General features: G+C 41.2%; 1 protein-coding gene across 5 annotated transcripts in view; it reads left to right on the top strand.

The window, feature by feature from the left end:
* LOC124798456 (cytosolic carboxypeptidase 1-like) overlaps nucleotides 1-13,466 on the top strand; it is a 503,581-nt gene that overhangs the window by 162,413 nt on the left and 327,702 nt on the right. For all 5 annotated transcript variants that reach the window (XM_047261879.1, XM_047261878.1, XM_047261877.1 and 2 more), the window contains exons 11-15: nucleotides 6,706-7,083; nucleotides 7,181-7,390; nucleotides 7,468-7,593; nucleotides 7,709-7,817; nucleotides 7,893-8,049. In XM_047261879.1, coding sequence (XP_047117835.1) covers nucleotides 6,706-7,083; nucleotides 7,181-7,390; nucleotides 7,468-7,593; nucleotides 7,709-7,817; nucleotides 7,893-8,049 — 980 coding nt within the window. The remainder of the gene's footprint in view (nucleotides 1-6,705; nucleotides 7,084-7,180; nucleotides 7,391-7,467; nucleotides 7,594-7,708; nucleotides 7,818-7,892; nucleotides 8,050-13,466) is intronic.

Below are 13,466 nucleotides of genomic sequence, written 5' to 3'. Positions count from 1 at the left end.
TTAAAGAAGAGTTGCTGTTTTCTACAGAGTTAAAGACAACTTCAAAAGCAATTCATATAATGGCAGCCGTCTCTGAATTCTTTTGTAAAAATGAGTTATCATGGCAGAAACTGATAGGCGTATGCATAGACGGCGTCCCATCAATGCATGGATGTCGATCAGGATTCGTGCAGATGGTCAGAAAAAAAACCTAGTGTTACTGCTATCCACTGTATAATACACCGTCAAGCATTGGCAGCTAAGGCACTTCCAAAGGAACTCAATGATGTCTTGAAACTGTGCATCAAAATCGTGAATCGTATTAAAAAGAGTGCGTTAAATTCCAGGTTATTTATGGCTCTTTGTGAAGACTTGGGAGCAGAGTATAAAACACTTTTATTTCATACAGAAGTACGCTGGCTCTCAAAAGGAAATATGCTAGGAAGATTATTTGAACTTCGAGACGAAGTGATCCAGTTTTTGGAAAATAACCAATAAACTGAATTGTATGTGGAATTTAGCAAGCCCGGCGTTCATGTTGCATTGGCTTATCTGTCAGATATTTTCGAGTCTTTAAACACATTGAATTTGAAATTACAAGGTGGAGAGTCAAACATATTTTTTCATCAGGATGCCATCAAAGCGTTTACTGGTAAGTTCCAACTATGGAAACGTAAAATTTTAGCCTGCAATTATTCCTGCTTTCCCAGATTGTTTGGAATCCTGGAAGAAGCCCGATTTCAAAACGATTTTAAGGATACTAATACTAGGAGTAAAATATCGAACCATTTGCAGCACCACATTGATGAATTCGAACGATGGTTCCCTAACAGTTGTGATGATAAAATTTATTATAGGTTAGCGACGGATCCATTACACGTTGACGTGGATGTGTTACCAGACAGACTACAAGAGGATGTCTTAGAAATTAAAAATGATTCTGCAGCGAAGTATGACTTTGAGAAGATGGATAAGCCTTTATTTTGGGTGAAATATCTCACGGTGTATCCCAGCACAGCAGAACAAGCACTGAAACTGTATTTACTATTTTCAAGCACTTATTTGTGCGAAAGAGCATTTTCAGCAGTAGTGGCGATAAAAAATAAGCTTAGAAGCAAACTCAGTATTGCCAATGATTTACGTTGCGCAGTTACTACTATTCAGCGAAGAATTCAAAATCTTGTAAAAAATATGCAAGCTCATCCTTCACATTGATTTATTTTTTTCTTGCCATATGTTTGTGGAAATAATATTTTAATAATAAATACGTCACATTATAAGAGAACTTATTATTTTCCTCCTAACTATCCTTACATGTAGGTAATACTGTAAAATTATAAAAAAACTATTTCTAAGAAACAATATGAAATAAACATAGTGAATCTGATTTAAATATAAATACTGCGTGTGATCCTTATGGATTCTGATGTTACGTGTGGTATGTTATTCCAACTAATAATAGTATTTCTTCTGGGTGAAGACACAGCGAAAGTTTATCCTAGATATGGAAAGTGAAGAGTAGTCCTAAAATCGTATACTTGTGAAGAAATGGTGTGCAACAAGGGAATGTAATCAAGGTAAAGAAGTTGTTTTATTCATATTTTTTAAAGTTCTGTGTAGTCTGCAAAATTATTTCGTAAAACGTATTTTTTATTTTTTGTCTGGTTCTGTGAACTGGACCTTTGTCGCCGTTTGGTAACTGTCGTCGTTGACATAAATGCCAACCTATGCGCAATGACAATGGGGAGCGCTATAGGCGTACAAATCAGTGATGTTCGTCAACACCATGACTGAGCGACTATTTTTGATAATGAGTTAAAGTGATAAGCTACACTCAACTTAAAATAATGGCCCGCATCCACTAATCTGAAAGGGTTGCAAATATTTTTCCTTGTTTACCAAGGACTTTCTTTACTTTAGGAGTGACTTATAATCACTAGACTAGACTAATGACGTAATAACTGTGACTCGATACATTAACAGCCCACCATGTTACATGACGTCACCATCACAAATTTTTCAATAGTTTCTTGATAATTAATAAAAATCTCTCTATTTTTAGGGGGGGTGGGGTGCCTGGAAGTTTTCTTTTCGGCAGAAGGGGGGCATGACAAACAAAAGTTTGGGAACCTCTGGTCTACATTGTAATACCATCGTCACTTCTATTTGAGTCTGTTTCTGAGCAATCTGATTTTAAATTTACGATAATATGTTCAAGGCTTATATCCATCATCACTTTCCTGTCAATTTCTTCTTTCTGAAGCTTTTCAGCATGCCACACAGACAGTGCCCACACTACCGGTGGGATGTTGTTTGTTGCCTCATTGTCTACTGCCTCATGCACAAGCAATTCACTGTATGTTATCTTGAATGTTTTGTTTTTTCTCCCACATAGCCTTAAAATGCCCAAATGAATTCCAGGAGACTACAATGCCAGTGATATGTGGGTAAGTGCAAAACTGTGTGATCCAGTTCGCGTGCAAGGAAGTCAAGTTTGTACGTTCTGTCACATGAGTTGTACAGTATAAATTAACGAGCTGCAGGAGATTGGCACAAGTTTGGTTTATGCAGTGCTTAGTATTCTTTTTTTTTAAGCTGTGGAAAATACCCGCTTTTCTGCTATTTGTACTTGATGTTTTCTATATAACAGTTGAATTAGAACTGGCAATGACTGATTTTGAAACAAGATAGACAAGAATTGTGAATCACGTCATGAAACTGACAGTGTTCATTGCCGAATAGTAATCACTGCTGTTTTTCTTGCATGTAAATACAAGTTTATTCTTAGAAATAAAACCAGAAGAAGAGTCAGCATGCAGAATAATTATCTGAAAACCTATCCGTATGAGAATTTTAAAACCACCAGTACCATCACTCATTTTCCAGAAGACTGGAATGATTCTAATTGACCCATCTTTCATCAAGGTAATACGCTGTTGAACTACCTCTTCCTCGTGTATCGTGAATCTTTATATGGGATATAGTTCATGCTGCACCTATGTCACTTCTTTGAACTAAAAGCTCTCTTCTTAACACATCTGGAATCAACGTCTTTTAAAATTCATTACCTGATGAAGCGCTTACCATTGAAGCCTACATAACTGTAACACATTTTTGTTATGTCGGGCATTCATCATTCACATGGAGCACTTTAAAATATTGTTGTTAAAACTATCCATTTGTGTTACAGGTTCTTTGCGATTTCAGTGCTTTCCAGGCGACAGGAAACGAACTGTTTCTACGGTTCCTACAGCCTTGACACTTTATTTTACAAGTCTCTTTACAGTTCTCTTTTTGACACCACATGGTTCTGGAGTCTGTTCTTGTGTTTTCCAATGTCAACAGCAGAGACCTGCTTTTAAATTCACATTTGGAAAAGTTATAAATGTGGTAAATAATTTGCCTCGCCTGCTTGTAAAGCTCTTCACTTTTATTGCTGTCACCTGACCTTTTTTTAAAAAATGCAGTTAAATATTTACAAAATACACATTCACAGCTATATTGCTGCAAGAAAAAAAAGAAACAAAATAATTGATATTAGAATGAATAATTTGGTGGTCGCGAAGTGCGGCAACAGCGCAGCGTGTAGGAGCGAGATTCTCACTCTCTAGCTGTAACTCTCTGCTAGCCGCTCTGAAGAAGAATGAATATTGTTGGCTGCCAGTGACTAGTGGAGGGGGATGCGCAGAAAGGCTGAATATTGGGCCGCCGCCTTACATGACACGCACAATAGTAACAAATCTTAGGAACCCATCTTACTATTGCTTCAATGTCTTCCTTTGATCCAACCTGGTATGGATTTCAAATACTCAAGCAGTACTCAAGAACAGGTTGCGCTAGCCCAATAAACAGAAGTCGACCATTTGCCTTCACTACCACATTCTTCATATTCTCATTGCAGTGTATATCTCCTTGCAACATTATACCCAGATATTTAAACGATGTGTTTGTGTGAAGTAGGACACTGCTAGTGCTGTATCTGAACATTATGCATTTGTTTTTCCTACTCATCTGCATTAATTTATACATTATGTATCAAAAGTATCCAGACACCTAGCTGCAAATTACTTAAAAGTTCATGGCGCCCTCTGTCGGTAATGCTGGAATTTAGTATGGTGTTGGCCCACCCTTAGCCTTGAGGACAGCTTTTACTCTTGCAGGCATATGTTCAGTCAGGTGCTAGAAGGTTTCTTGGGGAATGGCAGCCCATTCTTCACGGAGTGCTGCACTGAGGAGAGATATCGGTGTCGGTTAGTGAGGCCTGGCACAGTCGGCTTTCCAAAATATCCCAAAGGTGCTCTATAGGATTCAGGTCAGGACTCTGTGCAGGCCAGTCCATTACAGGGATGATGTTGTTGTGTAACCACTGCACCACAGGCTGTGTATTATGAACAGGTGGTTGATCGTGTTGAAAGATGCAATCGCCATTCCCAAATTGCTCTTCAACACTGGCAAGCAAGAAGGTGCTTAAAACATCAATGTAGGCCTGTGCTGTGATAGTGACATGCAAAACAAGGGGTGCAAGCTCCCTCCATGAAAAACATGACCACACCATAACACCATCACCTCCAAATTTTACTGTTGGCACTACAGACACTGGCAGATGACATTCACCAGGCATTCTCCATACACACACCCTGCCATCAGATCGCCACATTGTGTACAGTGATTCATCACTCCATACAATGTTTCTCCACTGTTCAATTGTCCAATGTTTACGCACCTTACACCAAGCAAGATGTCATTTGGCATTTTGACGTGTGGCTTATGAGCAGCCACTCAACCATGAAATCTCAAGTTTTCTCACCGCCCACCTAACTGTCATAGTACTTTTATCTCACAAAGTACCATGTAGTTTCAGAATATTATGCCCAAAACATGAATGGATTATTGAATTTTCAGGAAGTCTGAAAACTACATATGAGACTGAAACCCAGTCACCTGGTTTTCATGGACAGTACTGTTCCAGGTCAGCAGTCTGTTTTTCCTTCACAGATTAAGACAAGCTTCGGTCCACAACTACATATTTTAATATTTTATTTCATTCCAAACTCTTTTTTAAGCTATCATATTATCTTTGCAAGACAGTCAACCATATGATAGAAGATAGACAAGAATCCTGTTTCAAAACGTGCCCAGGCACACAGTTTTGATGTGTCATGAATATTCAAGAACTCAAATACTAAACCAGAAGTAACAAACAGAGGGCGTTTGAAAAGTCCGTGCAAAGTCCAAGAGATGGCACCACCAGCATGTACTGAGGTCATATTTAGTCAGTAGCATCTTTGGAAAGAACGCACACCATGTTTCAGCCACATTGGTCTATTTCCTTGTGTTTGGCATTCGTGTGAATCAAGGAAGTCGAGTGATTGTCAAAAACTGGATGAAAAAGAATTTCGTGTGGTGATTAAACATTACTTTATGAAAGGCAAAATGCCTCAGGAGACTAAAGAGGAGCTTAATAAACATTACGGTGACTCTGCACCTTCGATTAGAATAGTTTATAAGTGGTTTCAAAATTTTAGGAGTGCCATATGGGCACAAGTGATGCTGAACGTTCTGGACACCCTGTGGAGGTTACGACTCCAGAAATCATTGATAAAATCCATGATATGGTGATGATGGACGAGAGAAGAGTTAAGGTGCGTGAGATTGCTAGTGCTGTGGGTATCTCAAATTAATGGTTACATAATTTTTGCATAAACATTTGGACATAAGAAAACTATCCGCAATATGGGTTCTGCAATTGCTCACGCTTGACCAAAAACAGAATCGTGTGAAGTGTTGCAAGAATGGTTTGCAGCTGTTCATGAAGAATCCGCAGGACTTTAAGCATTGTTTTGTCACTGTGGATGAAAAATGGATACATTACTATACTTCTGAGACTAAACAACAATCTAAACAATGGGTTACCAAGGGAGAATCTGCACGAAAAAAGGCGAAGACCATTCCTTCGGCTGGCAAGGTTATGGCAACTGTCTTTTGGGATTTGCAAGGGATAATCCTCATCAACTATCTGGAAAAGGGTAAAACTATTACAGGTGCATATTATTCATCGTTATTGGACCGTTTGAAAACCAAGCTGCAAGAAAAGCGCCGGCGATTGGACCGCAAAAAGTCCTTTGCCATCACGGCAATGCACCAGCACACACCTCAGCAGTTTTGGTCGCAAAATTATTGGAAATAGGATTCCAACTCGTTTCACATGCCCCCTGTTCTCCAGACTTGGCTCCCTCAGACTGCTATTTGTTCCCCAATTTGAAACAATGGCTGGCGGCACAAAGATTTTATTCAAATGAGGAGGTAATTGCAGCAACTAATAGCTATTTTGCAGACTTGGACAATTCCTATTATTCAGAAGGGATCAACAAATTAGAACAGTGTTGGATGAAGTGTGTAAGTCTAAAAGGAGACTATGTCAAAAAATAAAACAGGTTTACCCCAAAAATGTAAGTAGTTTTTATTTTTGCACCAACTTTTCAAACGCCCTTCGTAGTAGCTCCAGCTGTTGTTGCTGATCAACATATGACATGACTAAAGTATTTTTATATGAGCATAAAAAAATGTAAATTTTCTTTAGATAGAGCAAAGATACAATAGAATAAAGAAATGTGTTATATTTATTTTAATCAGCATTGAATGCAGCTGAAATAGTAAATCTGTAATGAAGTCTGTAAATGTGAATAACTATACATACCATTATTTACATGCCCTGTTTTCTTTTAGGTATGAATCATTTTTCCAAGAGCTGAAAGGGCCTTGTGTTTGCAGCAAAATGAAATGCAATTCTGGAAGCAGGGAAATAACACTTAAGAAAAGTTGTTCCTTTGATGCATTGATGGGAGAAAGTGACCTAAAGAAGAAAATCATGGAATTTAATTTGACAGAAAACACTCTCCATTTTTCATCTGCTGCATATACAGGAGCTTCCCAGTCGCACAACTCGAACTGTTCTACCAGAAATGAAAGTAAGGATCAGTGTATACAAGGGAAAATTTTTCCTGTGGATGGAGGAGGTGAAAATATTAGTGAAAGCAGCTCTACATTAATATCACAAAATAATTTGATGTTGAAAAAGGATGTTGCTCAGACTCCAAATGGAAGGTAAAGCATGCATTTGTAGGTAATCAAGCCCATATAATAATGAAACGCTGTTACATAAGTGATTCATTATTTATTTTGTATACTGAAATTTTTACAGAAGTTTGGCTAGTAGCAGAGAAATGATAAAAGGTCTTACAGTATTTGAAAACATTCCTAATTACTCTACTTTCCATTATGCATATTCTGTGATTGCGTCAAGAGTCAACAGTGTGCTACCATTTGTTAAAGTGGCATATCCTGATATGATGGGTAGTGAAGGTTCAGGGAAGCTAGAGCCGTTGAATATAAAGGACAGAAGAACATGTAGGTATGTAATTGGCATCATGGCAGATTATTGATCTATATTTCCAGACCTTTTTCATACAGTTCTGTTTTCCATTTTAGGAGCAAACTTTTAAACTGTGTGGAGAGAGGTCTTCATCCAAATCAAGTCATGAACAAAGTTGTTTATGATTTGGATAGTTGGTCTTCAGTGGATCCATCTCATAGACTGATAAACGCAAGTGAAAAGTGAGACTACTGATAGAGAAATTTGAAATGATATATCATCACTAAATTGTCATTACAAACTATGGTGAAATATTTTTGTTCAATAAGTATTAATTATTGTGACTTTCACTAACAGGGTCCTTTTCAATATGGATGAGAGACACTTGGGAAGTGGTGAACCTGAGAAACGTCACTTGATTTTTGAGTCAAGGTTTGAAAGTGGAAACCTTAGAAAAGCTATTCAGGTATATAATACAATATATGGCCCTGGTATCATTAACTGTTAAGTTCTATTTTGTACATTGTCTTGTTTATTGCAGGTTGGTCTCCGTGAATACGACTTGATTCTCATGCCTGATGTTAACTCCAGTAAGCATCATCAGTGGTTCTATTTTGAAATAAGTGGAATGGAAACTGATGTTGTTTATACATTTAATATAATAAACTGTGAGAAACAAAACAGTCAGTTCAATTATGGTGAGTTATTTATTAAACTGAAATCTCTGTTTGTAAAGTTAGCTAAATTACATGTTGTAGAGAAAGATTCAGTACATTTGTCAGTTTTGAAGAAGAGTCTTCTATTTATACAAAACTGTCATATTAATTTTGTGGTCTAATAACAAAATTATCAATTTTTGACAATATAATGCTATTGGTTGAATAAAAATATGGATTGGAGGGAAAGCCTCCTGTGAAATGACAAGTCATATACCAGCTGTTATGTAAACTCTGTTCGGCCTTTTACGCCGGCATGACTACCACCAAGTTATCGGTTAGGATGAATGGGCATAGGCAAAAGGTTTATACTGGCAGTGCACAATATCCTGCTGCAGAGTATGCTCTACAACATGACATTCATGACCTCAGTGCCTGTTTCACCACATATGCCATCTGGATTCTTCCCTCACAGATACCAGTTTCTCAGAACTCTGCTGGTGGGAACTAGCATTACAATATGTCTTTGGTTCTCATGACCCACCTGGCCTTAATTTACCTTAATTTTTTCCTTCTCAGCATTTCTCCACAGTAACTACTATTTTCTCCACTCTGTTTTAGTTTTATACATCTTTTATTTTCTGACCCATCTATTTTTCGCCATCCCCCTCCCCTGTGTGTTACATATAATGCACTTAACTTTTCACTCTTATTAACTCGAGCACAATGTTTTAGCAGTAATCTCTGTCTCACCTATTACCCTAGCCTCCACTTTTAAGCTCCCGAGTTTCCAAATCTCATGCAGTGCAGTCCTCAATCAGTTGTTCCTTCTCATCCTGTCCGGAAAGTCTCCCATGACCTGGGGTTGTAGTGACTTTTCTGAACTCTACCCCTTCTCCTAAACATCTTAAGTCCTTTTGCTTGACCCCTCTTCCCTTCCTTTCAACCCTTTTGCCAGGAGTAGGAGCCACTGGCTCTGAAAGATAGCATACGTATGATCTTTTTTTATATTTTTGTTCTCCTGTAGCCTTTGGTGAGAAGATTTTATATCTATCAAATTACAATATAATTTCATAGTCTGATATATGCTTTATGATCAGAAATATATTGACAGATATTCAACTTGTAGTACCTTCTTTCATTGCTGTTAGTTTGGATAGGATTCAGCCTTTATGATCAGTGTTGTTGTCTGCAGTCCTAGGTGTATATAGACAGTAGCTACAGCATAGGGTTTACTCCTACATGTATAAGATGTGAGTTAACCTTTTAGAAACCTATAGGTAAGAAAAGTGCTATATTGTTATTTATGCACCACAGTTTGATTCGAAGACACTACTATGATTAATTTTACAGCTTTTGCATGAGCATTTGGTCACAAGTCTGAACTACAGAGTTTTGTTATAAAATGTTCAGTCAGAGAAGAGAGATTTTTGTGCTCTGAAAGACAGTGATCGCCACTGAAGTAATTCTATATGCTAGATTACCTGCAGCAGAACAGTAAATGTTTGTACTCTGCTGCATATACACATCCATACAGCGTTTTGAAAAGGCACAGCCCTTTCTGCATCAGGTGTAGACATTAATGATCACACATTAAATGAAACACTCCCCCAGGGGGTCCACAACTCTTTTGTGGATATGTGCGTAGCGAGCACAGGACCCTGAGCTAATGTGGCCCTCCTTCCTTTCCGGGCTGCATACCTTCCTTTTGCGCATCCTTCCCCATCCCCCATCTTTGCCCCCCCCCCCCCCCCCCCCACCTTCGCCTCTTTCCTTCCCTTTCTCCCCCTCTGGGTGTATGTTTTGTGCCTACATCCGGAGACGGACGCTCGAAAATGTAAAACAGTCTCTCTTCTTCGCTTTCTCTGCTGGCAAGTCTTTGTCCTTCCTTTGTCCTTCTCTTTTCTTTACCTCTTCTCTTCACCCTTTTTTCTGCTGTGGCATTTGAGACCTCTCTTCTTTCCATTCCCTTTCTTTCCTTTCCCTTTCTTTGTTTTTCCCTTTCTCTTTTTTCCTCCCTGTGCGTGTCTGAAGGCCGACCCACGCATTCCCATGTGTAGCCGGTGACAGGATAATGCGTAATTCCCCGCCCCGGGTAGACAGGTAGGACACGTACGTACCCCCTGGTAACTGCCAGGCCCATGGAGGGGTGATTACCCGAGCTGATACCTTCCAAAAGTGCCGATTGGTCCCTCCATTCGTTTCTCGGGAGGTGTGACCTGAGGTGTGAACAATCACCTAAGGCGGGAGTGCCCTCAGAGAGGGCCCCCCACAAGGAAGGAGCGTGCCATCGGAGATGCCAGTAGTCATGGGGGATACTTCCGCAATGGTTTCCTCATCATCTACTATGTCAGCTCACAAGCGTAAGTTCAATTAGTCTCAGCCACGGACAGTTCTTCCATCATTGCCACAGTTCCTTGTTGTTTCTTGGTCTGACGAAGGTCAAGACTTCTCCACAGTCAACCCTTTCACTATTCAGAAAGGTGTCAACACAATTGCGGGTCCTGTAAAGTCTTGTTCCCAATTACGAAATGGCACCTTTTGTTAGAAACAGTCAGTGCCCTCCAGGCACAAAAATTGCTGCGTACTTCACTGTTACACACCTTCCCTGTCTGGGTGGAAGCGCACCACACTTTAAATTCATCATGTGGGGTCGTCTATACACGCTCCCTCAACAGATTGTCCAACGAGGAAATTCAAAACTACCTGTCTGACCAGGGTGTCACGGCTGTTCATAGAGTCATGAAAAGGGTTGACACGAACATCGTTCAAACCCGTACTGTCTTCTTGACATTTGTAGAGTTCAACTCACATCGAACATAAAAGTGGGCTATGAGATAATTTCCATTCGCCCTTACATCCCAAACCATACACGTTGCTATCGGTGTCAGTGGTTCAATCATACCAGCCAATCCTGTTCCAATCCAGACAAATGTGTTAAGTGTGGCAAGGATGCCCATGAGGGTGCTTGTCCACCTCCATCCCCTCATTGCATCAACTGTACGGGTGACCACACTGCTTCCTCTAGAGATTGCCCCATTTTTAAAGACGAACGGCTCATTCAGGAAATCAGAGTGAAGGAAAAGGTGTCGACCTTTGCTGCTCGAAAGTTATTCGCCAGTCGAAAGCCCACTGTGCCTCACACAGGTAACTACAGCACTGTCCTTTCTTCTCCTCGACCAACAAAGCAGGCAGCCACTCAGATTTGTGATCTCACCTTTAGTGCCACGGTTGTCAGATCGGCCAGCGCGAAGATCGCCCCTTCAACCTCCCCACTCTCACCCGCTCTCTCTATGGCTCACCCTTCATCGGGTTCTGCTAAATCTCAAGCCCCAAAATCAGAGACCCGGGCTTCCAAAAAAGAGCATACTCGTGAAGATTTTTTACGTACCCCAACTTCACAACCATCAGTTCCTCCTTCATCTCGATGTTCTGTTTCCAAAAAGGCTAATAAGAAACCCAATTCCTCTCCTTCTCCACCGTGGCGTGTCTCATCTACAGCACCGCCTGGTGGTAACCGCCCTCGGCTGTCTTCTGTGTCGCCGAGGCACACTGCTGGCGGCCGATCAACCGGCCGATCGCCGGTGGCAGGAGCTGCTCCCGAACAACCAATGGATCAGGATCTTCTGCCTTTGGCTGAATGCCGTTCCACGCTGTCGGTCGCAAGCTCTGAGCAGTCATTGAGTTGAGGGCAACCTTGGTCACATTCTTCCATTTTCTGTCCACCCTTTGTCCATTATCCATTGGAATATATGCGGCATTCGAGCCAATCTTATTTAACACCTTCACTCCTCTTACGATCCTACTCGCCGGTCATCTTCTGTCTTCAGGAAACAAAGCTGTGTTCCCACGACCGCTTTGTTTTCTCCCATTTTCAGTCAGTCCGATTTGATCTCCTCTCTGTTGAAGGCACTCCAACACATGGAGGACTCGTGATTCTTCTCCATGAGACTCTCCATTATCACCCACTCCCCTTAAACACTTCCTTCCAAGCAGTCACTGTCCGTCTTTCCCTTTCTGGATACACCTTCTCTCTTTGTACTGCCTACATTCCATCGTCCACACCAATGGCATGAGCTGATCTCCTTCATCTTCTTGGTCAGCTTCTGCCCCCCCTATTTGCTGGTTGGGGACTTCAATGCCCACCACCCGCTTTGGGGATCTCCGCATACTTGTCCGCGTGGCTCACTATTGATAGACGTCTTACACCCAGCGGATCTCGTTTGCCTCAACACTGTGGACCCTACGTTTTTGTCTGCCTTCACAACAAATTTCTCTCATTTGGACCTTTCGGTCGGTACTGTTCCGCTAGCTCAGCACTTCGAATGGTTCGCTCTTGCTGATACACACTCAAGTGACCACTTTCCATGTGTCCTTCGATTGCAGCCGCAACTGCCATATATGCGCCCGGGACGCTGGAAGTTTGCCCAAGCTGATTGGACACTTTTTTCATCTCTAGCGACATTCAATGACCGTCACTTTCCTAGCGTCTACAATGAGGTCACTTATATTACAGAAGTTATTCTTACAGCTGCGGAACGTTCAATACCTCGCACCTCCGAATTGCCCCAGTGCCCCCCAGTTCCTTGGTGGAACGAGGCAATACGTGAGCGGCGACGTGCTCTTCGCGTTTTCAGACATCATCCTACTTTGGCCAACTGTATCCGCTATAAGCAGTTCTGTGTGCGATGCCGTCGCGTCATCCGCGATAGCAAGAAGGCTAGCTGGGACTTCTTTACTAGCTTATTTAACACCTTCACTCCCTCCTCAGAAGTTTGGAGTCTGATTTGGCGGTTATCTGGAGCGCCTAGTTTCTCCCGTCTCTGGGCTCACTGTCGTTCAGGATAAATTAGTGGACCCCATCACAATTTTTAACTCACTGGGTCAACACTGTGCTGAGATTTCGAGCTCTTCAAATTACCCGCCAGCGTTTCCCCCAAAGAAACGTGCAGCGGAAGTGCAACCTCTTGCCTTCTCCTCTCAAAATCGCAAAAACTACAATACTGTTTTCTCCATGCGGGAACTCCAACATGCACTCTCTTCTTCTTGCTCTTCCGCCCCAGGACCGGATGGTATCCACATACAAATGTTGCTGCATTTATCATACCATAGTGTGCGTTATCTCCTTCGCCTTTATAATTGAATTTGGACCGACAGTACTTTTCCCAGACGATGGCGGGAAGCTATCGTCATTCCTGTTCTGAAACCTGGAAAGGACAAACATCTCCCCTCTAGCTATCGCCCCATTTCTCTCACGAGTAGTGTATGTAAGGTTTTGGAGCGTATGGTGAATTGCCGTTTAGCCTGGTGGCTGCAGTCCTGCAGTCTTTTAACACCTGCCCAATGCAGTTTCCGAAAGCATCGTTCTGCAGTTGACCATCTTGTTGCTCTCTCCACTTATATCATGACCAATTTTCTCTGGAAACGCAAAACAGTAGCGATATTTTTTGATCTCGAGA

This window comes from Schistocerca piceifrons, chromosome 5, assembly GCF_021461385.2.
Source record: "Schistocerca piceifrons isolate TAMUIC-IGC-003096 chromosome 5, iqSchPice1.1, whole genome shotgun sequence".
NCBI classification, from domain to species: domain Eukaryota; kingdom Metazoa; phylum Arthropoda; class Insecta; order Orthoptera; family Acrididae; genus Schistocerca; species Schistocerca piceifrons.
Note: the sequence above shows the minus strand (reverse complement) of the source record. Positions and strands in the feature narration are given on the sequence as shown.